The 26206-nt window shown below is 39.4% G+C and overlaps 1 protein-coding gene across 1 annotated transcript; it reads left to right on the top strand.

Annotated features, from left to right (window-relative positions):
• Positions 1-2786: 2786 nt before the first annotated feature.
• Spdl1 (spindle apparatus coiled-coil protein 1) lies at positions 2787-25833 on the top strand. The gene is made up of 11 exons (XM_055604700.1): positions 2787-2942; positions 8189-8365; positions 10734-10931; positions 11482-11631; positions 11715-11813; positions 11899-12009; positions 13150-13290; positions 14623-14732; positions 15171-15358; positions 22697-23036; positions 25468-25833. The coding sequence occupies exons 1-11, from the start codon at positions 2787-2789 to the stop codon at positions 25613-25615; spliced, it is 1818 nt and encodes a 605-aa protein (XP_055460675.1). The 3' UTR covers positions 25616-25833.
• Positions 25834-26206: the final 373 nt, after the last annotated feature.

Below are 26206 nucleotides of genomic sequence, written 5' to 3'. Positions count from 1 at the left end.
GTGTAGAGACAATTCACTGTACTGGTTTAAGACCAGACCACAGGTGGAGTACAAAAATATTAAAAGAAACAGGAGAGTTCCAGGACAGCCAGAGAGGGTTACATGAAGCCCTTGTCTCAAAAATCTAAACAACAACAACAATAATAATACAGAAATTGAATAGTGAAAACTTTTTCAGTCGTCACATAAAGAAAAACAAACAAAAATGGGGATGCGGTTAACTGGGGTCGGGAAGTTTTCGATTAACTTCTGCAACTTCATCATCTTCATCTACTGATGGGGAAGATTCAACACAGAAAAACATGGTAAAAAAAAAAAACATACAGTCAAGTCCTTAGATAAACAAGATGCCACGTGCCATTTACCAGAACTCTCCAGATTTCCAAATTCTTAACTTTTAAAAGAAATAAGCACATTTATAAGACACTTCTATTTAAACACGCCCGCGATCGCTCTGTACTGCAGAACCAGCTGGCGTTCCAGCTGTCCTCTCACTTTGACAGGTCACATTTCTTTGCGGGGAGACTCTGAGTGCCTCGGTAAGATGAAAGACGCCGTGACTTGGAAGGGTCGTCGGCGGGCCTAACTGGGAGGATCCATGTGGAATGTGGCACTGGGCTGGCTCGGGTGAAACTCAACGCCTTAGCTACCAGAGGCCACAGCACGCAGGCCCGTGTGGGGCTGGCTTCACCTTCTGGTCCGGCGACACGGTCCCCTACAATGGCGCTGCTAAAGACGACGCCAAATAAATGAAACTCAGAAACACGGTTCACTGTAAGCAGACAGTTAGAAACACTGACGCGCAGAAAAACCTAAAAGTCCCGGGTGCGCCGCCTGCGCCTGCGCAGTCGCTGCAAGACGCCCATCTTGTGTGTGGCGGAGGCTCGGATTGGGCAACACATCTCGTGAGAAATGCGAGTTCTCGCGAGGACGGTATTCAAAAACTCCGGCGCTTACTTAGCAGCCGTTCAGCCGAATGACTAGGATGGGTTTTCTGTGCTGAGTTGGATTTAGTGTCACGAGTTTGGGCGCCCGGTGATCTCTGGACTGTCCTCCGGTTGCAGCAGCCTTCTCTGCAGAAGTGTGGGGAGAGAGGTAAGTGCGGGCGGCGGGAGGGAAGAACTGGGCGTCCGCAGGCGGAACTCCTGCTTTCCCGGAACCTGAGTTCTCAGTAGCCGCCTCCCGGGTCGGTGCTGTCTTCGGTCGGACCGCCTAGCTGCCCTTTTGGCTGCTAGTAAATACGGCACTGTGCGGTCTTGATTCCCAGTTCAGTGACCTTCGAATATGAGTTCTCCAGTTTCGTAACTCCTAGCCTGCATCAACTGTTGCATATGTGTAATACACACACAGAGGATTCTCTTTTTTTTTTTTTTTTTTTTTTTGAGGATTCTCTTTGTAGCATCTGGTTTTAAGTATTCTTTACAATGATTAGGGATTGCAGTCCCTAACATTTTGGATGCATTGGGTTAAATGTTTTCAAATGTACTTACTTTTGAAAATGTGGCCCCCAGAAAGTTTAAAATCCCATTTGGCTTCCGCGGTATTTCTATTGACACATAGTATTCATGTGTTATCAGCTTTAATATTCTCAATCTAGTTAGAGGCGCTTTTTTCCCCCTATTTCTTATATAATATGTAAACTAGGTAAAACAAGATGTTTACAAAATGTTTTCACAGCCAAGCATTCGTGCCACACGCCTTTAATCCCAGAAATAGGGAGGCAGAGGCAGGCGGATCTCTGTAAGTTCCAGGCCAGCCTAGTCTACGGAGCGAGTTCCGGGACAGATAGGGCTACACGGACAAAATGTGTTTCGAAAAATCAAAACAAACAAACAAATAAAAACCTTTTTCGCAATGATGTAGCCAGTCAGTAGTGGAAGTGGTCTAGAACTCAGATAGCTTATCCACAGACCTTTTTGTCATTTCAATGCTTTATGCAGGTTGTGGTTTTCAGAGGTTGGACTGAAATGTGATTAGAACATCAGGCTTTGGAGTTGTACTCTTGACTTTATGTCATTTAGCCCATCCTTGCATTGCCTACCATTCTCTCTCAAACCTTTCAGCTCACCTCTCCACCAGAACACCTTGGCCAGTGACCTGAAAATTAAAATCCAATGGGCAATTTCCAAGTTCTCACCTAATTTGACTTAACACCATTTGCCATGACTGTTCATTCCCACCTCCTGAAGGAATTTTGCCTTTACTTAATTACTTAATGGGTCATTCCTGAGAGTACTTTGTGGCCTTCCTTCATGACAGCATTCAGTTCTGAGTCTTGTCAGAAATGATGCTCATCTTCTAGTGATAAGAAATCTTAATGTTGGCAGTATCCAAATTTGTATTTTCAGCCCAGACCCCTCTCCATCTTACATATTCAACTGCTGAAACATGTCATATTCAAAATATAAATTCTTTCTCCCCATAACATTCTTTCCATCTGTGTGTCAAGCGAGGGTAACCTCATTCTATTAATTGCTCATGCCAGAAGCCTTATATTTGTTTCTTACATTTTTCTACATTCTAGAATCCACCTGGCAGAAAACTGTGTTGACTTTCTCTTCACAGGTTTTGTAGAGTTTGGCCATTTCTCACTGCCTACTGTGCTATTGCTGATGAGAGGCATTGTCTAACAATTTAGGAATAAAATTCTAATATCTCTTTGTTTTTTATGACAGTAGTGTTGACTATATGGTTTTTTTTCTCTTGCTCTGATGTCACTACGTTTAGTTCCAAGTTCAGCTTGAGCAGTTGTCTTTTCTCTTTACAGTAGGCTGCAAATAGAAAATATGGAGGCAGAGATCTTAGATCTTCGAAACAAGCTCAAAGAGTGTGAAAACGAGCGACTGAAAGCGGCACAGTATGGCTTACAGCTGCTGGAGAGGCAAACTGAATTGCAGAAAGAATTGGATAAATATCATGAAGAAATGATCACCACAACTGAGGTAGGATCCAGTACACCTGTTTACAAGGATGTGCTTAGGAACTAAAAACTTGTTTTGTTTGGCAACTGTTCATTCTTTTTTGAAGACCTAAACTTATCCACCCTAGCTGCATTGAAAAAGGGAATGACCTAAATGAATTTCCAGTGTTCTTTCCAATAGTGAGCTCTGAGTTTGAAAAGTCAAGCAATGCTTTCTCTCTTTGCTACATTTACTGACGGGTTTTGTTTAGTCCGTGCTCAACTTATGTGACCTCACCCCTTTTATAGTTCTAAAGTATCTAAATGCTCCATGGCATCTCACCAAACCTTTGGTTCTCCCCGAAGGCTAAATTAGTGTATTCAGGTACCTGTCATTAATGGACATCAAGCTTGACACAAAAAGAACAGCTCATTCCCTGGTAACTGGATGTTCACTTGCTTTGCTAAGTGATTGACATTCATCCAGTTGCTTGAGCCTGGAGTCAAGGAGTCCCATATTTTATTTATCAATAAATCTAAGGACTTGACTTACATCTTAGTTAGGTTTCTATTGCTGTGTTGAAACACTATGACTGCAAGCAGCTTGGGAGGAAAGGGTTTATTTCATCTAGAGAAATCAGAATAGGAGCCTAGAGGCAGGAATTAATGCAGAGGCCATGGAGAAATGCTGCCTACTGGCTTGGCCAGCCTGTTTTCTGATACTATCCAGGCCCTCATGCCCAGGGGTGGCATAACCCCTGAGCTGGGACCACTTGCATCAATCATTAATGAAGAAAATGCCTTATGGACTTAACCTACAGGTCAGTCTTACAGAGGCATTTTCTCAGTTAAGATTTCCTCTTCCCACATTTGTCTTGGTTTGTGTTAACTTGTCAAACAAACAAACAAAAATGAGCACAACCAAAACATCTGCCTGAGATTCTGCTATTCTAGCCTAGACCACGGCTGTCTTTCCACTGGAGTAAAGACGATTGGGATCTTCACTACTGTAGCCTTCTAACTGGTTACCAGCTTCCATCACTACCCTTCACACCATTCATGCTTCACACATCCAAGTGGTCATAAGAAGATATACAAGAGGTATCCTTTCTTTCCTTCTAAAAGCCATACAGGGATTTCTGTTATATTTTCAACAGAATCTGAGCTCTTTACTTGAATTTGTATATCCTTCTGTTTTGACCTCTGCCTAACTTATCACCACATTTCAACCACTTTCTTTTTTTCTTACCTATACTGGCTTTATACTAGATGTTTCTTCTTCTGGAGTTATTCAGCCCCAATCTTCTTGATTCTGTCCTCAGCCATAGACTTTCAGTTAAATGTCATGTCAGCATAATGACTGACACTGACTGTATAATGTAAAGTTGTGAAAATTTGCTCTTGGTTCTCTCTAGTGCTAATTATCCTCAGAGTTGCAAGCTGCATGAGAAGAAATTTTGTTTATTCTTATTCATTCATATACCCCTGTTGCCTGGCATACAATTATTTGTAAAATGACTAAATCTGTTTAATACTAAATGCTCATTATTTTATAATTAAATCACAGAATTACAAATATAACAGGTAATTTTTCCAAGTACTACTGTTCCAAGTACTAATTTGGCATTGAGCACTCAATGCCAAATTAAAAAAAAAAAGATCATATATCTTAGAATGTAAATAAAGTCTTGCTTGTTTTGAAAATAACCTCACCAAATTGAGGTTTCTTTTAAAATAGAAGAGCTTTGGGGGAAATGATGAAAAGAATTCCAGCCCTTTTTTCTGACTTTAATTGATTTTTTAATCCTATTTTTTGTTTTATTTTAATGTTTTTACTTATTCTTTAAAAAATTTTATACAAAATGTTTTTTCCCACCCACCCCCACCTCTTCCCAGATTCTCTATACTTCCCTACCCAACTTCTTATTTTTTTCTTTCTCTTTAAAACACACAAACAAACAAAAACCATGGAGTCCAATTTCTGTTGGCTGACAACTCCTGGGAATGGATTATATCTTGGAATGTGGTTGATTCACCCAGTGTTACTCCGTTGAGGAAAACTGATTCTTCTCCCATCAGCTTTCAATTGCAAATAGCTTCCTGGTTAGGGATGGTACATTGTACCCATTTCCCTTCCCCTGTGCTGAAATTTTGTTTGGCTGGAGTTTTTGAATGTCTTATATGTGCTGTCATAGTTTCTGTGAGTTCATATGTACACCTGCCATGTTATATCAGGAAAATGTTTCCTTGATGTTTATCTGGAAAATGTTTATTCTTGATGTTTCCTTGATGTTAGGAGCCTCTGGCTTCTAAAGTCTTTCTGCCCCCTCTTCCAAATGGATCTCTGTATATTGAGAAGAAGGCTGTGATGTAAGATAGCCGATTTAGGGATGAGCATTCCAGAGTCTCTTGTTCCCTGCCCACTGTAAGTTTCTGTGTTAATTACCATTTACTATAAGAACGTCTCTGATGAGAGTTGAGTGATATGCAGAACTATAGATATAGCAGTATGTTAGTGGAGTTTTATTGCTGTGCTCATTTAGCAGAATAATTATTATAGCTTTTTCCCTAGCTCATGACCTATCTAGCCTCAAGTTCTTGGTCTTCTTGACAGTGTCAGGCATGGGTTTCATCTTGTAGAAGGGGATGGTGGTGTTCAAATCTAAGTAAAAAGGTGCACGATTATTCTCTTAACATTCAAGCCACTATTGTGCCAGTAGGCCTACCTTGCAGTCAGGTCATTAAATTGTGGCTCACAGAGTTTGTAGCTGGGTAAAACTGATCAATACTTTTCTCTTCTAGTATTGTGCATAGCACTTTGGACACTGGTCAGTAGGGTGAAGCTTCTAGCTAAGCACAGCTAGATTTTTCCATGTTGGTGACTTTAGTAATAAGCTCTTAAAGTTGTAGAAGGCAACCAATTGGCAGTAGGATTGGCAGTAGTTATAATGTTGCTGGGGTGGGGGGAGGTGTCTATGGGATCCTATTGGTCAACAACTCAAAAACACATCTCTGGTTTGGGCATTATACTGACCCAGAATTATATGGTAACATTATTTAACCCCCTTTTTATAAATGTATACATTTTAGGAAACTTTTACAAGAATTTTTTTCAAAAGACTTTCAGTGTTATTGTCAGTCCCCATAATCCCTCTTCTAGCCTGTTTTATCCCATTAAAAACAAACAAAAACATTTCGTAGAAATTGGAATACTTTTTTTACCGTAGCATGTTTTCATTCTGTAGTTACTTTGTAAATGTAATAATACTCTGAAAGTAAAGGTTGATTCAGTATTTTTCCTTTTTACCCATTTCACTGTTTTTCAAAGTATTATACAAAGAAAGAGCATTTCATTGACGAAAGCGGTGATTACCAGGAATATTTGAATGATAATAAAGCATCCTTGTTTCATTTTCTTTCCATAGGAATTGATAGACTATCATGTTGTGGGTTTTTTTAATCCCTCCTAGATAGTGAACTGGAGCAATTGCTATACCTCCTGCATGGGCTTTAACATGCTTCCCCCGTCTGTTGTTGTGCATATGGAATATATGGACAATTTTATATATAAATAATTTATAAATCTGTAATGGGGGCATCTTGCCTGGGACATGCGTCGCTGTCCAGGGTACTTGAAGCAGCTGGCACTCCTCTTGATGTCTTGTATGGTCGTTGGTCATCTGACACTGTCAAAATGCCTTATGCACACCACACTTCATTTTGTCACATGGATATTATGCTATCTAGCATCATAAGAATAGTGACTATAATACACTAAGATTTTGAGAGAAAAATGACACATAACTTTCTAAACTGCTCATTGTATTATTATTCATTAATCTCTTACTGTATCAAATTTAAAATTAAATTTTGTCAGGATAAATATTACATATTGGAGGTGGGTAAACATGGTTTATGTGGGGTTTGGTACTATTTGAGGATCCAGCCATCAGGCCGGGGTTCTGGAAACATCCCCTGCAGATAAGATGCAAATGACATCCAATGCTGTGCTGAAGCTCGGGTGCCTGACACAATATGATCTGTTGAACATGCTTCCCTTATATTCTGTGCAGCAGAGCATCTGGCATGTGCATTTTCTCTTACTTTGAGAATCTGTTCATACATCATATCCCTTAGAAAGCCTCCTCTTAGCCTGCCCTTGTCCTCAGTAGCAATCACTGTGGCTTAGTGTTGCTAAGTGTTTGTTCTAGACTGATCTTGAAGTTAGGCACCATGTTTTATCTATTACTGGGTTTGTTACCTTTCACATTTGCTACCTTTTGAGTTTGCATAGAATGGATTGTTGGGAAGGAGGGCTCAATGTCTTTCTGGAACCTGGGTCCTACGTCCCACAGCTGAGTGTCTCTGTGAGGTTGTTACAGTGTGTTTAGTCTTGTGCTACCAAAGATTCCTTTAATTTTTCTTGTTGTCTTTCAAATGGATTTAAATTATGAAAAGATCCTGATAATGTACTGGTTTCAATTAAAAGTAACTTACTGTTCTAATAATCAGTCAAATTCCTAGTTTTTTGATCAGTGTAAGACTTACTGCCATGACAGTTGTTTAATTAAGAGCAAGATTTTTTTCAGGAAAGCCTTATCACTCCTAAGTATGAGGTTTCATTTGGATTTTGGAATCTAGAGAATGCCACCTCCATTTCCATTTGCACTGCTAGCTTTCAGGTGCCAGAGACCGCAGATTGGAAAACAGAAATGGGAAATTTCCTGGGACCTATGCCTTTCCCTCTTTCAGCATGAGTGTTTTGAGATCACTGTAGTCTCCAAATATACCGTTTGGGGTTCATTCAGACTGATTAGCAAGGGTGGGCTCATAGCTCATTTGGTAAAATAGTTACCTGAGTATTGTTCCCAGAACTCCTATGTAAGAAGCCAGACGTGGTGGAACATGCTTATCAATCCCAGCGCTAGAGGCAGAGATAGGCGAACCTCTGGACCTCAGCCCACTGACAATTCTGCCTAGCCTACTTGGCAGGCAGGTTCCAGGTCAGACTGTCCCCAAAATAAGGTGGCCATTGCCTGAGGTTGTCTGTTCTACACTAACACACATGTACATGTGTGCTTCCCACATGAACATGCATGTAACCCTGCCCTTACCTCAGAGAAGTAAAAGACAGATTAGCTGCGTTATTCCCAATTTGACAGATGGTTGTTACTTGGAAAGCAACAAATAAAACAGGTAAGAACCAGCTTATGGTGCTAACTAGTAATATCTAATTATTGAAGGGTTTTGTACAAGGCATTTTGTATAATTCATTAAATGTATTTTCAGAATTATAACCAAGAGAAGTATGCCCTTCAAAGAGAAGTTGAGCTCAAGAGTCGGATGTTAGAAAGTTTGAGCTCTGAATGTGAAGCTGTGAAACAACAACAGAAAATGCAGCTGGAGCAGTTAGAAATGAATCTAAACAGAAGCCACAGGCAGCAAGTGAATGACCTGAAAGATAAGGTTTGGATCTATTTCAGAGCAAAAAAACGTGTGTTTGCATAGCTGTCTGTAAGTATTGGGTGGTTGGGGTGCTTAAGTACTAGCTATGGCAAACAGTCAAGATAAGGTTTCTCCATCTTAATGTTTTGAGTGGAAACACTGAGAAACAAGCTATTAATGGAATTTTTATCCATACTTGTCTTCTAATTGCATGCAATTATTTATCTAATTATTTAAATTTGGTAGTTGGATATTCGTATTTGAAATATGTGTAATATTAGTAACCAGTGTACTGTCCTTATAGCTTGTAGTGTGGTTCATCTTGCAAGATACCTAGTTCTGCAATTAGTGCAAACTGTATGTATTGTAAGTTAATGTGTTTTAGAGGTACAACTATTTAATGTGTTTATGGAAGAAAGATGATGCAGTCCTCACAAGAACTCTGTGAAGGAGGTAACATCATCTCCATTATGACAGACAAGGATGCTGATGGGTAGGCAAACTGAATAAATTGAACAAAATAAGAACCAAAAATTGTCAGCAAACTGCAGTACTGACTTCATGCACTTGGTCTGATGATACCTTTTATACTGGTTCCATTATAAACATAAGAGTGGGCAGCTGTTCAGTGGGAGTCCATTCACCTCAACCCTCCCCACACACAGCTTCCCAGGGACTTCACCTTGCCTCTCAAACATCTAGGGCTTCAGATCCTACTCTACCAAAACTTGATAAGATTTTTTTTAATGGCCTATTTTCTCAGAAGTCTGTTTTTCAATGCTTAGTGGTTTTTTTTTTTATAGTGTCTTTTAATATTTTTCCATGTCTGTTTTCACCTATAATTTTTTTATTAAACTAACTACATATTTTTCCATTTTGAATAATGGTATCAGTGAAATCATACCTAAGTAAATATTGCTTTGTGTAATACACACTTCTCTTGCCTGTGTCTCTGACATGTACTAATCCTGTTTTTAGCTAATCTGATTTGAGACGTGGGTAACTGGAAATGATATATCCTTATTTTTTATTCCTGCATACAATTAGCAGTAGCGCTAATTACCTAAGTAGATATGATAGAGGAAATATTTGGGGACTAGGTAAAGCAAAGATGATTATAAAGGTGGCCTTTTTATAGAAGAAAAAGGAGTAAATTAAAAAAAAATTACTGTGTTACCATTATTCTGAAGCCATTTGTTTTTAAAATTTTCAAGGTCTACTCATTGTCTTTTTCATATTTCTCACATTTCATCTGTCCTTGAATTCCAAGGAGTTGATGTGTAAAATATCACAGTAGCTCCTGTCCCTGTAGTCCAGAACATCATTACAGGAGTGTGGTCTTCTAACCAGGTTACCTGCTTGCATCATTGTTGCCCATGCCTCCTCTGCTTAAGGCCTGCAGATGAGTACTTCCTGTTTTTTAGGGATGCCTCATGCTCTACCACCTTCAGCTGCTTCTAAGAAACCAGGTCTACTTGGATGATTAGCGTGGGGTCATTCCTGACTTTGTTGAAGAAACACTCTGTGTGTGTGGATGTAATACGGTGTTTAACTTGAAAACCCAAGATCCTGTGTTCATTTCCCAGCACCGCGGGAGGGGGAGGGGGAGAAGGAGTTGCATTGCCATTGCTCGCGTCACTCAGATCCAGTGCGTTTCTGTAGAGTAGCACCTAGAAAGTCAGGTTGTAAGACCTGGGGTCTCACAGCTCAGGAGTTCAAGATCGCGCCCTTCCCAGAAACTCCCCCAGACCAAGACTCGTTGCAAAAGCAAGAGGTTTATTAACCATTGCGCAATGGGGTCACCCCTGCCGGTCAGCAAAGAGTGGCACCTGAAGACAAAGGCCTTTAGGTTTTTAAAAGAAAAATTGCGGGAGATTTGAAGTTGCAGTCTTGGCAATCTAGGATTGGACGAGGAAGCTATAAAGTAAGATAATTGGTTAGTCTTAGGTGTTCAAGCTTGGCCAGTCCTGCCAAGTGTGGATGCAGCTGCAATTGAAGGTGGGAGTGGTTAGCTCATCCTTGAAGATTAGGGGCTACAGACTTTTGGCTGGAGGTCAAAAGCTACTCAGAAGAAGTCTAGGTTTGTTGCTAAGAAATGCTATCTCAAAGACAGGAGTTTTTCTTTTTGCTGAGTGAAGGTCATTGCTTGCTTGCCTTTTTTTCTATTTGTCCTCATAGATAGGGTCACATTTTTCCATTCTCTGGAAAGGTACTAAGAGGCTTTAGCTTAACCTGAACCTAAAACTCAAAACTATAGGCTTTAGAAGACATATAGGTTACAAAGTTAGTCTAACCCTTTCAAGGTATGGTGTCTAAATACAGCTTTCAGAAAGGAAATAGCCCTTGAGTGTGAAGGTTGTGAATCTTTCTCTGTCTTCTCTGGATTTAGTTAGAAAAGCTGAAAGTGGAGTTAGATGAAGCGAGGCTCAGTGAAAAGCAGCTGAAGCAGAAGCTGGAGGACCAGGAGGAACTTCTCTCTCGAAAGTCTGAAGAGCTCCGGCTAATGCCTGAGCAGCGCAGCCACAGTAGCATGTCTTCGGAGGTGCTGGCTCTTCAGATTGAGCTAACTGAAATGGAAGGTGTGAAGGTAATTTATGTTTCATGTGTTTTCTTGTTTTACTGTAGAATATTTCTGCGTGTTCTTGTAATTGCTCTAAGAACTAGTTTAAGGACTGAGGTGGTTTTTGACCTAACAAAAAAGCACCCTGCAGAGTTTTCAGGAAGATTACTTCATGGATAAATAGTTTTCTGTTTTGTGATTATATAAGGCAGATTTTACACTATGAAAACTCTGGAGTCATTTATAGGCTTTTATTTTCATTTGAGTCATAAAAGCCCAATATAAAATGTTAGTACAGTGGAAATTAAAATGTATATCAATACGAATTTTTCATTTCAACTGTGGAAAATTAAAACTTAAAATTTTCAAGAAAAGGAGGAAGTTTCCAAGGTAATTTTGTTGACTTTCTGCTAAAAAAAAAAAAATTCATTTATTAAAAAACGTTTTAAAATATACCTCTCAACATTTGAATTTTTTTTTTTTTTTTTTTTTTAATGTGTGGTGGGAACCATTAACATTGAATCAACTGCTGTGTGAAAGATTATTCAGAACTCTTGTCTGTGTTCTTGTTGAATAGGATGCCCTCAAGGAAGAGGTCAAGGAACTGCAGTACAAACAAGAGCAACTAGAATGTTTCAATACTTCCTTACTGCACCAGGTAGACCGGCTTCAAGAAGAAAAAGAGGAGCGAGAGAAGGAAGCAGTGTCTTATTATAATGCCTTGGAGGTACGAGTGGCACAGTGCTCCGGTCAGTAACCAGTTGCTGTCTGTGGATCTCCATCAGTGAAACTGTTCTCTTTTCTATCCAGAAAGCTCGCATAGACAATCAGGATCTTCAGGTGCAGTTGACTCATGCACTCCAGCAAGCGTTGGATCCCAACAGTAAAGGAAACTCTCTGTTCGCAGAGGTACTTGCAAGCAGCGTTCTCATGACTGAGTTGACCACTCTGGCATTCCATTCACTACAAGAGCGAGCACATTAATATTTTCCAGGTGGAGGATCGAAGGGTGGCAATGGAACGCCAGCTCAACTTGATGAAAGTCAAGTATCAGTCACTGAAGAAGCAAAACGCATTCACCAGAGAGCAGATGAACAAAATGAAGGTATAGACTCATCACTGGTCAAGGCCTTCAGATCTGCTTTGTCTTGGCACTGCTTATGCATATATGTACAGGAAACTGTTTTCCTTCAGAAACCATGCTTAAATGGTTATTTGTAGAATTGCATGATTCTGATTTTTACATCTAAAAAATCATCTTGGGAAAGCAGCTGTTGACTGCTTGAGTGGTTACTCACTGGCTTCACCAGGTAGGCAGTGAGTCTTGTCAAGTTGGAATGAGAAATAGTTTATTTCTAGCTCATAGCATGGTGTCTTCTTGACCGTAAGTTGTTTCCTACTTCATCCAGACTTAGCTCTCTCACCAGTTCTCACAGGAAGGCCTAGTTTTTATTGACATCTAGACCGGTTCCTTGTCACCTGCAACTCATTAAGTCAAGGATAGACTGAATTGTAAGGTTCTTTGTTCTTCATTTCCTCATTCTGATCATGTGAGAGGTTATGGAGAAGCTTGCCACAGAGAACAGCAGGCCTGTCTGTACCTGGTTTTTATATCTGACCCCTCCTCTCTGACCATGATGCTGCTAAGGCAGGCTCCCTCCTCATTTTCTTCATAAGTGTTTTACCAAAGCAACAAGGAAATTCACTAATTAAGCTTGGGAGTTAGATGAGATATGTGTGAAATGCAGTATTAGGTTTCATATGTAAGTGGGAAGGTGATAGCCAGAATGTGCCTCTTAGAGTTGTCCTGGACTTAACGTGTAGTAAAAGGCTGTCCCATTTTGTCGTTTATTTCTGTGGGTAACTTAACAATTTCTGCCACTTAATTAAAAATTTTAGAAAACCCCCAGTAGACCCATAGTGTTAATTCAAGTGAAGAGTAGCAGGTAACATTTGAACCATCTGAATGGCATGCTTCCAGACCACAGCATGTAGTTGAATGTACATTTCACAGACAAATATATTAAAGACTTCAGACAACCATAAAAAGTAGTCATAAGTACTCAGACATTATATCCACAACAAAACTTCTAATGCAAATGTTTTCAGATTATGAGATGGAAAAGAACTAATGAATCTGAGATGAACTCAAATTAGTAGAGCACAAAACAGTAATTGTACCAGAAATGTGTTTACCAGGATCTCAGTTTTGATTTTGGGAGATGATTTTTTTTTTTTTTTCTAGTTACAAATCTCCACACTGCTGAGAATGAGGGGATCTCAAACAGAATTTGAGCAGCAGGAGCGGTTGTTTGCCATGTTGGAGCAGAAGAATGGTGAAATAAAACACCTTTTAGGTGAAATCAATAATCTGGAGAAATTTAAGGTATATGAAACATCTTTTTAAAAACACAGCCAAATTTTAAATTGAATTTCTCAATATTTTTTAACTTCGATAGTATATTTTGCAGTTGACTTTCAGTTTCAGTCCACCTTGACTCGCTCTTTAAATTTTTTGGAACCAATGGCAGCCTTAACTCAGTCTTATATATATGCTGTGAAGTAAGTCCCAGCATTACTTGTTGCCTTCGACCCCAGTGACCTGCCAGGGTTGTCAGATACCAAGTCTCTGTGGATCCATGATCTGTCAACATTCTCTGTGTTTCCATTCTAAAAGCCAGGAGGGGAACTGTGGAACTGGTGTGGTTGGAAGCCTTGGTTTCAGAACTAACACCTCAGTTCACCTCTTACAGCAGTACTGTACTGCTTAAGTTAAAGAGGTTTTGTAGTATGTTTTTATTTTTAGACTTTATTTTCCCTAGTTTTTTTTTTTTTCTTCACAGTGTTCTGGTTACTTTTCCATGTTTGCTTTTTCTCTTGCATAATGTATGCAACACACATACACCCCCCCCCCCCCCACACACACACACAGAGAACTATCTGATCTTTTTACTGGGATTATATTACATTTATGAATTTTTAAATTTTGAATTACCTTAGGGAACATTGGTATCTTTTCATTAAGCTTCTTGTGAAAGATTCAAGTTTCTTTAAGTAACAGATTTTGTAAATGTGAACGGTCCCTTAAGCATTCTGTATTTCGACCGTTGTTTTACTTCTATCTTTTGGAAAACTGTTAAAAGAAGGAAGGTTTTGTTAAATGTGTCTTTACTGGGTAATGGCGTGCCAACACTGGGTGAGCGCTATACTCTAAAAAGTACATTTTGAAATTAGTGCGATTGGGGTTTCTGCAGTCTTAAAATTGTTTGTGAATTTTAAAACAAATTTACCCCCTGGTGAAATACAAGGAATTTTCTTCAATAATGGGAGTGCGTAGGGGGTGGACAGCAAGAATAACTTAAAGGATTTCCTCTCCGTGGATTTTCATTTTATGGCTTTCTCTGAAGTTCAGAATTGAACCCAGCAGTCATTGCTTCTTCCCTTCTAAAAACTAGCAGAGGGAACTGTGGAACTGCTGTGGTTGGAAGCCTTGGTTTCAGAACTAACACATTATTTTTATGCCCGTGTCACCCTGAGTCACTGTCCTTATTTGACAAAGGACTGCTGACTCTCCTTGCTCCAGAAGGCAGGTGAGTGAAGAGGGTGGTTGTTGGCATGGTGGCTGCACAGGGATGTCCCTACTTAGTGGGGGCCGTGCTGTTGCAGCAAACCTGATCTGCTGTCTACTTTGTGTAATAAGAGGTTTTGCTTTCCTTAGAACCTATATGAAAGTATGGAATCTAAGCCTTCCACATCAGCTCTCCCTTGTACTCTAGAAGACAGCACCTATTATGCAGATTTACTTCAGCTAAAGCTTGATAAATTAAAGTAAGTGTTGGGGATTGTGAATATGAAAGTGAAGGTTTGCTTGCTTACATTATTATTATTATTATTGTTATTGACTGATTTCTTTTAAAAACTTCTTAATTGTTAAAAAATTTTCAGAAAAGTCAATAAAAATATCTTTGAGTAGCCTATGAGTTTATATAAAATATGCATTTCTTTTAAGGTAAATGAAAAGAACTCTAAGTTTCTCAATCAAAATTCAAGAATAAATTTCATGTAATATTTTCTCCCTTTATTTCCTTAAGAATTTGTGAAATTTCTGTGGGGGTTGCATTGGTAAGACTTAGTTTAATTGTTTATTATTTTCTTTATTGCTGCGAACTCAGAAAAATGACTTTTTAAAACATAAGATTTATTCCACCGTGTTTGTATCAAGTATTATTTTAATGTTCTTTAATTATTCTTTTCTGTTAACTGTAGCAAAGAGAATGAAGGTACAAAAGGCGAACTATCCATTCAGAGAATGAAGGCATTATTTGAGAGCCAGCGAGCCCTAGAGATTGAGCGGAAACTGTTTGCAAATGAAAGACATCTGCAGATTTCAGAAAGTGAAAATATGAAACTGAGAGCTAAGCTAGATGAATTAAAGCTGAAGTATGAACCTGAAGGTGTGTGTTTCACAGGATTTTGTCTTCCAAATCATGAGTAGCTCTGGGAAACAAGGAAGTGTTTTGAAGCATTTTACCAGTGTCATTATGAACTAACTTGTGTTTATGTGTCTGTAGTTAGTGTAGCTGTCAAATGTGTAGGAAAATTAAGAGAACTGGCTACTACATAATCATGAATATAATCATGTTTTTTCTTCTGATATCTGAGTTCATCATACTGAATAGCAAGAACTTGAGTTTTTGTCCTTTAAGATTGTAGCATCTCATGGTGACTCAAAGAGTTTTGAAGTTTATTTTGAGAAAGGGTCTCATTGTGCAGCCCAGACTAGCCTCATACTCAAAATATTCTTTATTTTGCCTCCTGAGTGAGATCATAGATTCATGTCACCAATGCCCAGCTAAAAGTTTCATTTTGTTGAATCAGCTGATACTGGAAACAGTTAAGTTTATTTATATAAACACTAAGTAAGGCTTGGATTCCAGTACTTATTCCTTCTTCCTTTTCTCCATCACTTTATCCTTCACCCCCTCTAATGAACCTTTGGAAGAGCATTCCAGGACTGATGAAGGAGTGTGCATGTTAGGATTCAGGCTCTTTAGATGTTGTGTGCTGCCATTCTGTTGACCAGAATTTAGTCCTGTGTCCTTGGGACCCACCACCAGAAAGGCTTAGGAAATGTAGTGTGGATCTCAAGAGCTGTCTGTGTTTCCAGGTCCATATTGACGGTTCTGATTGGTTTTCTTCTGACACATAATAGTTGTTATTTATTAGTATACAGTGTGGTTATGTCTGTATTATATATTGATTAAATCAACGTAATTAATATTCATCACTTTAGAAACATCTCAGAACTGTTCATGGTTTAAGTTTACTATCTTGAACTTTTATCCTGTCAAAGTTGTGAGAGCTTTCAAGATCCTTTCCTCTGACCGTGAAATGCACAGTATGTTAAGGTTGACTGGTTGTCCTGCTGTACAGCTCTCCAGTGAGGGAAATCACATTTGGTTTTTAAACATGCATCTCTTACTACTGCAGGTGAGTGTGTACTTCTGTGTGGACACACACATGTATGTGCTGCGAGGACAGCAACATTAGAAAGCTGGTTCTGTCCTTCTACCGCTGTATAGTCCCTGGAGCTTGAACTCAGGTTGTCCGGCTCACAGGCAAGCACTTTTAGCCAGCGAGCCATCTCAGGAGCCTTTATTTTGCCCTTTTAAAAAATCAGATTGCTCTTGTGGTATTTTGCTTTAAGGTTTTTACAATTTATAGACATTAATGTTTTATTAGCTGTGTAATTGGCCAACATTTTCTTCCATTCATTGTTTCCTTTGCTGTTGATATGATCCCATGTTTCTTTTTGCTTTTATTGCTTATGCTTTTGAGATCCTCTCTAAAAGGTCTTCATTGGAGCAGTCATGTAGCAGTTATCCTGTTTTCCTCTGGTATTTTTAGAGTTTGGGATATTGGATTTAGTGATTAATCCATTTTTAGATGATTCTGTTTCATATGAGGCGAGATGTGTAGTACTTTGTGTGTGGTTGCCAGTTTTCTTAGCACAGTTAACTGAAGAAATCGTCATTTCCCTGTTATGTTTTGATTTTGTGAACCCAGAAGCTCTGTATTGATGGATTAGTTAATTTCTTGGCTTTCTCTTCAGCTCTACTGGTCAGTGTTCCCTCTGTTGCTGATTTCCTTGGGATCAGAAAAGATATTTGATGGGTCCCCAGTTTGGGCTTTTTTTTGTTTGTTTGTTTATTTTTGTTCACAATTGTTTTTTTTTTTTTCCTAACTTGTCATTTTCATAAGCAACAGAGAAGCCTGTGAATTCTACAGCTGTTGGCTAGAATGTTGTGTAAGTTTCTGTTAGCTCCATTTGAAGTCTGAAGTGCACTTTAAATCCAGACCGTGCTGGCTTTCTGTCTGGATGATTTTCCGTTGCTGTAATTGGGGTGTTGCCATCGCCAGCTGCTGCTTGTCCTGCTGTCTGTCTAATACAGATTTAGTCGTGTGTTTGTTTGTATTTATACTTGGTTTTGGCCTCTTTACCATTCTTTAATATCCTAGTCTCATAGTTTTAATATGAACCTTATTTGACTTGACATATATATTCCACTTTCTTCTGGTGGATTACATTTTTTGCTCATTCATTTTCAGCCTCTGCATATCCTTGCAGATTGAGTATCACCTCAGCAGCATTGGCTGTTCTTGTTTTCATAATCCCTTCAGCCATGCTCTGTCTTTTAATTAGATAATGTAATCCATCTGCATCCAATATAATTACGGATCATTAAGAACTTGGTGCTGTTGATTGCTGGTTGTTTTCTGGTAGGCCTTTTTTCTTTCTTCCTTTCCTACTGTCTTCATTTCTGAGTAATGTTTCTCAGTATGTTTGATTTCATGCTGTAGATTTTAGGTTTTTTTTTTTTTTAATTTATAATTACCGAAGCTTATAAAGAACATCTTAATATTTAAAAGAAGTTTAATTGAACCGAATTGTAACAGTTTTAAATACGTTTCTCTCCTTGGAATTTTGATGGCAAATTTCAACTCATTTTGTATTTCTTATCTCTTAACAATTGGTTGTAATTGTTCCTTTGTTAAAAGTGTTTTTTCTGCATATATGTCTATGCATGCCTGGTCCTGGAGAGGTCAGATAACCTGGATCTCGAGTTAAGAACAGTTGTGAGCAGCCATGTGAGTGCTAGGAATTGAACCCAGGTCCTGGAAGAGCAGCTAGTGGTCTTAACCCTAAGCCATTGTCACTCCAGCCCCACTTTTGGATGGTTTCATGTTGCACATTAACATCTTAACACCTTCTTTTTGAACACCCTGTACCTTCTCTTGGAAGACTGGTCTAGTCACAGTGAAGTCTAGTCTTCAGCTTTTATTAGGGAAGAGTGTCTCTCTCAATCCCAAAGAACTGCTTTGACTGTCAAGATTATTCCCTTCAGCGCTCTGAAGTCTGCTCTGGGGCCATTGCTGTTTCCGCACCTGACTTATGCTGCTCTCAGAGTATTTTCCTTGACTTTTGAGAGTTGGACTCTTTGGGTTGGGTCTGATCAGACTTTTGACCTTCCCATAGTTGTGCATTTCTTGGGTTTATAAAGTTTTCTGTTTTGTTTGTTTGTTTTTTGTTTTTAATAAACTTTGTACCTTTTGTCATTCTCTATTTCTCTTCTGGTACTAGTGGCATAGACTTTTCCTTTGGATAGTGTCTCATAAACTGCTGAAGTTTTCTTTTCTTACTCATTTTCTTCTTATTTTCAAACAGCCTGTCTTCAGACTCACTAACTACTTTTCTCTTCTTCATTTTTTATTTATTGCTTTTTTTCCCCTCTTTCTCAGTCCTATTAACGGATTAAGTTTTTGTTATCATATTCCTTGCCATCTGTGTTTGCTTGTGACATCTGTTTCACTGTTTTGGTGGGGAAGTTAGTTTTGCTATTGTTTGTTTGTTTGGAAACTGAGCAGACCCACTTTTTATATTCCACATAAGCATTTAGAGGTCACCCTTAGCACAGGTTAGCTGCCAGTTTTTGTGATAGCTATGTGGTTGGTATAGTATCCACTCTAGGCGGACTTAGGGACAGTCTATAAGAGGGCACCCAGGACATGTGGAAGAGCCAGTCAACACACTTAGTCCAAAGGTCGTGTAGACTGTGCCTCCAGCAGCATGAAACCTGTATGTGGTCTGTCTGGAATGTTTGGCAAGGATGAAGGGCCACTGTCAATAACTGGATATTAATTTCTGTTGGCCTGTTTTCCTTGTTCTCTTTTGGCTTGGGTTAGAATAGCCCCATGGTTCTCCCTTGTGGGCCAGTGCAGGACTGAAACTCCTACATAGTGAACAGGCTGACTGGAAGTCAAATGTCCCCGCTTCATGTCTTTCTTTCTTTCTTTTTATTTTTTATAGTAATTACAGTTTATTCACTTTGTATCCCAGCTGTAGCCCCAACCCTCCCACATTCATCCTCCCTCCCTCTTCTCCTCCCATGCCCTTTCTCCAGTCCAATGATAGGGGAGGTCCTCTTCCCCTTCCATCTGACCCTAGTCTATCAGGTCTCATCAGGACTGTCTGCATTGTGTTCCTCCTTGGCCTGGTAAGGCTGTTCCCCCTGGGCGGGGTGGGGGAAGTGATCAAAGAGCCAGCCACTGAGTTCATGTCAAAAACAGCCCCTATTCCCCTTACTAGGGAACTGAGCTGCCATGGGCTATATCTTTTCAGGGGCTTGGGGTTATCTCTATGCATGGTTCTTGGTTAGAGTATCAGTCTCAGAAAAGACTCCTGGGCCCAGATTTTTTTTGTTCTGTTGCTCTCCTTGTGGCACTCCAGTCCCTTCCAAGTCTTTCTAATTCTCCCTTCTTTCCTAAGATTCCTTGAACTCTACCCAAAGTTTGGCTATGAGTCTTAGCATCTGCTTTAATAGCCTGCTGGGTAGAGTCTCTTACCCAGGGTCCTCCTTCTTGCTTAGCTTCTTTAGGTATACAGATTTTAGTATGATTATCCAATATTATATTCTGATATCCACTTATAAGTGAGTATAAACCATGTGTGTCTTTCTGCTTCTGGGATACCTCACTCAGCAGGATCTTTTCTAGTTCCCACCATTTGCCTGCAAATTTCATGATTTCCTTGTTTTTAATTGCTGAATAGTATTCCATTGTGTAAATGTATCACAGTTTCTGAATCTATTCCTCAATTGAGGGACATCTGGGTTGTTTCCAGATTCTGGGTATTATGAATAAAGCTGCTACGAACATGGTTGAGCAAATGTCCTTGTTGTATACAAGATGTTGTATATGCATCTTTTGGATATACGCCTAGGAGTGGTATAGCTGGATCTTGAGGAAGCACTATTCCTAATTGTCGGAGAAATTGCCAGGTTGATTTCCAAAGTGGTTAAACAAGTTTACATTCCCACCAGCAATGGAGTAGGGTTCACCTTTCTCCACATCCTCTCCAGTATGTGTTGTCACTTGAGTTTTTGATCTTAGTCATTCTGATGGATATAAAGTGAAATCTCAGGGTGGTTTTGATTTTTCATTTCTCTGATGACTAAGGACATTGAGCATTTCTTAAAGTGTTTCTATGCCATTTGATATTCCTCTACTGAGAATTCTGTTTAGCTCTTTACCCCATTTTTTTAAATTGGATTGCTGATTTGTTGCTGTTTAACTTCTTGAGTTCTTTATATATTCTGGATATTAGCCCTCTGTCAGATATAGGGTTGGTGAAGGTCCTTTCCCAGTCCGTAGGCTGACATACTGTGCCATTTTGATGACAGTGTCCTTTGCTTTACAGAAGCTTTTTAGTTTCATGTCTTTTTTGAGCATATTCAGTAAATTCTGTGCAGGATATCATAGTGGCTCGGGGAAAAGGGAGTCATAGTCACAGAGAACCTTTTTATAGTTCAGGCGCTGTGTATGTTTTTGTTCTAGAGTCTTCACCATCCTGCTCTTGCATTTTGTTTTTCTGAGATCTATGAAGGATTTTTGAGTGCATGGCTATTCAAACTCTGGAGGAATAATTGATGGAAATACAGGTCCTACCATCTTCTATCTTTTATCTTGGATTTATTTATAGTTACCTAACTTTAAGACTGGGTCCCACTATGTCATCCGGACCAGCCTGGAACTCATTGTGTATAGGCCAGGCTTGAATTCATAGAGGTCCTACCACTGATGCCTGCTAAGTGCTAGGATTAAAGATGTGTACTGTCATGAATGGCACAGGAGTTCATTTTTTAAGGAAAAACATTTTGATAGGGGAAATACAATAGGTTTAATTACTCAGGAAATTGCCTACCAATATATTTTCTTCAGCTGATATACTGCAAACAATGGATTTTATTGTGTACAAATAGAAAAATAGCAAGTCAGTGTTAAGAAATATATGAATGCCTTTGTTCTGACCCAGAAGGTTGTAATACCATGTCTTAGTTTAAGGGATCTTTTTATTTTTTTTAATATTAATTACAGTTTATTCACTTTGTATCCTAGCTGTAGCCCTGTCCCTTATTCCCTCCCTCCCTCCCTCATCTCCTAGTTTAAGGGTTCTTTTTTTTTTTTTTTTTTTTTTTTTAAGTTTAAGGGTTCTTAACCAGGTTACCTCTTTGCAGTCATCTCTGGGAACTATAGTGACTCTCACCACTAGGGGGAGATGGTTGACAATAGGAAGATTTTTATAGGTTTTAAAAGGCATCTTTTTCTATCCTTTCTCTCTTTTCTTCCAATAGGCCCCCCTAATTAAGAATTACCCATTATGAATTTTAAAGATCTGCTAACCCAGCAAAGACATAGCGTGGTGGAGATTGGGGTGATTCAGAGGAGCAGTGCAAAAGAAAGGGGCATGCTGATTTGAAAGCAGTAGTGTTGAACAAGGAACTCCTTTCCTTGCGATAGTATCTCAGACCTCTAATATTTTTATTTTGAAAATGAAAGGGCACATTGATATGGCAGCAGGAGAGAGATATTGGAGCAAGTAATTGAGTGTCTGTGGGACCCACATAGGGGATCAGTAGGCCACGAGGATAGAGGCTGTGCAGTGGCTGCTGTGAGGCAGGGTGTTGGGACCGGGAGACAGCCATCGTAGAAGTGGCCAGATTCTGAATGTATTTTATAGATGAGTCTAGTAGGTGTTCGTTGCCAATCTTCAGAGTTCCATCTGTCCTTTTCACTTCATCCCTACAAGACAGTACTGAGGGAAGCAAGTGTTCTTAAATTTAAAGACACCGAAGTGCAGAGAAGTTACTACCTGGCTGCAGTGCAGGACTCGAACTGGAACTCCTGGACTCAACCACTGCTGTTCACATCCCAGAGATTTCAAGAGAACTTCCTGCACACCCTGATCATGCTAGAGCTTTATATATTACAGAATTTACAAGGAAAAAGTTGCAGATGGTCTTGCAAGGTAGAGTTGGTAACTTATGGGGCCAGAGCTGGAGTTCAGTGAGGGTAAAGCCTGGAGCCCTTTCCTAGACCAGAAACAAAACCAGCCAAGAGTGTCTATCAAAAAGATGGATGAAAGACAGTACAACAAAGTAGGAGTGAAACTGACCATGAGAACAAGTGGGGCTAGCAGGAAAGCTGAGAAAACGGGGGATACGCTGTGAATGTGTGGGTTGCTTAACATGCAACATACACTTCCATGACCATTTATAAGTACTGAAGAAAGGAACAGTGATTTAAAAATATGTGTTTCATCAAAGAGAAAAAGGTATGTTAAGAGTACAAAAAAAAAAAGGAAACGAATTTATATATAACTCACTTGGTTTCCTAGAGTTGTGTCTTTGTTTTTATTCACTGAGTATATATTTTAATAATTTTTTTTCTTGCAGAGAAAATTGAAGTCCCTGTACTCAAAAAGAGGCGTGAGGTGCTGCCGTTGAACATAACCACCCCAGAAGAAACAGCAGCTACCAGTGCCGTGGGAGAAGTTCCTAGCCTCCCACTTCAGAGAGAGGAGAAGGAGTCCTGTCTTAATAACTTAGAAGATAACACTGTGCAGTGGGAACAGCCAGCCTCTTCAAGCATTCCGCCAGCCACTCTCTCTCCTCACAAGAGCCTGCCTCAGGATATGCAGCCAAAGAAGGAGAAGAAATGTGTGAAGCTTGCGGATGGTCCAGCCAACACTGAGGCCTTGCGTGAACAAAGTGGGAACAGCCCCTGTCCTCCCAGGTCAGTGTGTCTTTCTGCCTGGCTGCCGGCAGCCTTCTCAGTCTTTCTCCCTGCCTGAACGGTGCCATGCTGCTCTGTCTGTGCTCTTTCCTAGCGTTGTGTGCACTGTACCTTTGCAGTTTGATCGACCCTGCTTTGGTTCTCTTCAGCGGCTCTGAAAGACTAAGGTGATCGCAGCAGGAAAGGGCAGTGAACACAGTGATGGATGCTAGGCAGTTACATGTCCTGAGTCCATGAAGCAGAAACAGCCCAGCCCAGCGTTCCAGAGTGTTTCCCTGGGTGGAGTAAAAATGGGCTGTTGTTTTTCTCTCAAGAGTAGCCATGAAAGAAAACCAACTCTCTCAAAGGGCTTTTCAGATACTTTTCAGTCTGAAACACTTAGACTTAAATTTTGGCGGAAGAGCAGGTAAAAGTTTTTATGGTTTTTGATATTTATACTAAGTTTTCAGAAATAGGCTTTGATGCCTGCTTGACATTTTTAAATATCAAAGCTAATTTAGTTTCATTTTTATTCCAAAACTTCAGAGTTTCCAGTTTCCGTGTAATTGAGTTTATGACTACCAGAAAAAATATCAGACAGTGTATGGAGGGCTCTGTTCCAAAGGGCTGTCTTTTAAAGTAAAACTACTAGAGGTAAGAAGGTAAAAGAGTGGAGCCCAGGAGTGGACTGAGGTCTAGGTCTGTCCAGCAGGATCAGCAGGACAGTAGCTAAGTGTGGAGCTGACCTAGATGTCCAGCATCACCGGCATGGGCGGAGGATGTGTGCTATACATACTCAGTGGAACTTTTCAGCCACAGAGGCCACAAAGCTTGATAGTTTGGAGAAAGATGAATGCACTTGGAGATGCTCATGCTAAACTAGTGCAGCAAAACTCAAATAAATGTTGCATGTTCTCTCACTAGTGGCACCCAGATTTTATATGTAGATAGAATCATAGATGTACATGTGACATGGAAATAGAAGTGGAAAGGATGGGCACAGGAAAGATAGATCGATCTGTGGACCCCTGTGGACCCACACACTTGTATAAAATGTTTTAAAAAGTGAATAAGCAAATGAAGGAACTAGATAGTTTTAAGGAGATGGATGATGTTTGCATACCATGCAGTGGTAAATGTATTTAAAATAATACCCTTGTACATTTAAAAATTGAGCTTATTGATGAGCATTTTCACCATGAGATGAGCTCTCTGGGAGCTTCTAGGGCTATGGGAATCTCAGAGAGTGGGTGCAGAATCAGACATTTAACTAAGATAGCAAGAAACAGCCCACCTCATACCAAAGGGCTTTCTGTCCTTTTAAGTCTCCAGTACTTGGTGTTCACCAAGAAGAATCACCTTCCTTTGCTGCTGCATTACTGTGTTGGATTTTTAAAATAATGCTTACATCTATAAGACATGTAAAATAAAAACTTGATAATCTAGCACATACCCGTGGTTTCAGGCAGTCCTGGAAGGAGTTCAGCAGACTCTGCCTGCTGCCTGGGAAGTCTGTTGGACAGTGTGTCTTTGGAGGTGGATTTCTAGGCGAACACTCCACCTTGCTGTTGGTGTTCATTTCTCTTTCTGCCCTTTGAGGCTTGAGAAACATTACATAGATGCATGCCTCTAATGGATTCAAATCTGTCTGGTGAAACAAACAAACAAATAAGAAAATACCACAGAGCATTTGTTTTTAAGTGTGTAAGTCCATCTACTGACTTAGAACATTTCCAGCTTTACGTCTTTTCTCCTTGGATAGCTTAGACACATGGTTTGACGTTAACTTTGTCACAGTAAAGATGCATTTCGCTGAGAACTGGAATACTGAGTGCTTTAGTCACATAATGAATGCTCTTCCATGAAAAATTTATGAACGCTTTCAAAACATCTCCTGCACTGTTTATCTGCTTTCCTGACGGAAACTCAGTTTGAAGGTTTTTTTGTTTATTAGCTTGCTTTTTCTTTCTTTTCTTTTCTTTTCTTTTCTTTTCTTTTCTTTTCTTTTCTTTTCTTTTTTTTTTTTTTTTTTTTTTTTTTTTTTTTTTTTGTCTGAGACAGATCTCTACTTGGGTAGCCTACGGGTTCTGTTATTTTATCCTGAGCCTAACTTTTTGTATGTGGTGCCAACCTTAAAATATTGCTTTAGCACTTTGAACTTTGTATTCCGTTTTCTTATGGTGGGTATCTCCTTTTACTTACTACTTTAGGCATTACTTGACCTTTGATCAGATTTAAAGATACTTAAACATTAAACATTTTTTAAAAATTAAGCCTTCTGATATAAAATATTGTTTTAGAGTCAGCCATCCAGTATCATAATGGAGTCTACTATAGTTTTTGTCTTGTGTTTATAAAATAGTACTCCCCCGTTTGGAGGCCCACTCTATTAGGCATTTATTTCTTTTTCTGACCATACTTGAATTCAGAATATCTACTTTATTGCTTGTAGGTTAACTGCAGAATCAAGACTTCCAACAGAAGTGAAAGAAAGGAAAGAAATTACAAACAAATTGGACAAAGGAGCTTGTAAGAAATCATACGACATCATGTATGTGTCTTCAAAGTCAACCCCAGAGGTGCAGTGCCCACAGCAGTAGTGGGGCGGTGCATGCTGGGCTTTGCTAGTGATCATTCACGTGCCCTAGACACCTGTGGAGCATTTGCATAACCCAGTGCTAACACCTGCTGTGCTCCTGTCTCTGTGATGTGTTCAGATGTGGCTGTGATGCTGACCTGGAAGGTCCTTAAATGATGTTCCTTCTCAGAACTGTGAAGCACAATGAACAGATATATTCATATATGTAATCTAGATGTTTATGATTCAAGTATACTAAATAATTTTGAAGTTTAAAATAAAATTTCAATATTCCATTTGTGTTTTCTTAATTCTACATAAACAGTAGGATATTAATGAAAGAGAACGAGAAGAAAAATGAGCTTCAAGGATTTTTATTTCCTGATAATATAATTTTTTTGTTTGTTCGATTGGTTTGGTTTGGTTTTTTGAGACAGGGTTTCTCTGTATAGCCCTGGCTGTCATGGAACTCACTCTGTAGGACAGGGTGGTCTTGAACTCAGATTCTCCTGCATCTGCCTCCTGAATGCTGGGATTAAAGGCGTGGGCCACCACTGTGGCTGTGATAACATGTATATATGTTAACTTTACTCACATATAATTATATGTTCAC

Source organism: Psammomys obesus, unplaced genomic scaffold (assembly GCF_907164565.1).
Source record: "Psammomys obesus unplaced genomic scaffold, mPsaObe1.curated_primary_1811, whole genome shotgun sequence".
NCBI classification, from domain to species: Eukaryota; Metazoa; Chordata; class Mammalia; order Rodentia; family Muridae; genus Psammomys; species Psammomys obesus.
This window is presented reverse-complemented; position numbering and strand designations above follow the sequence as displayed.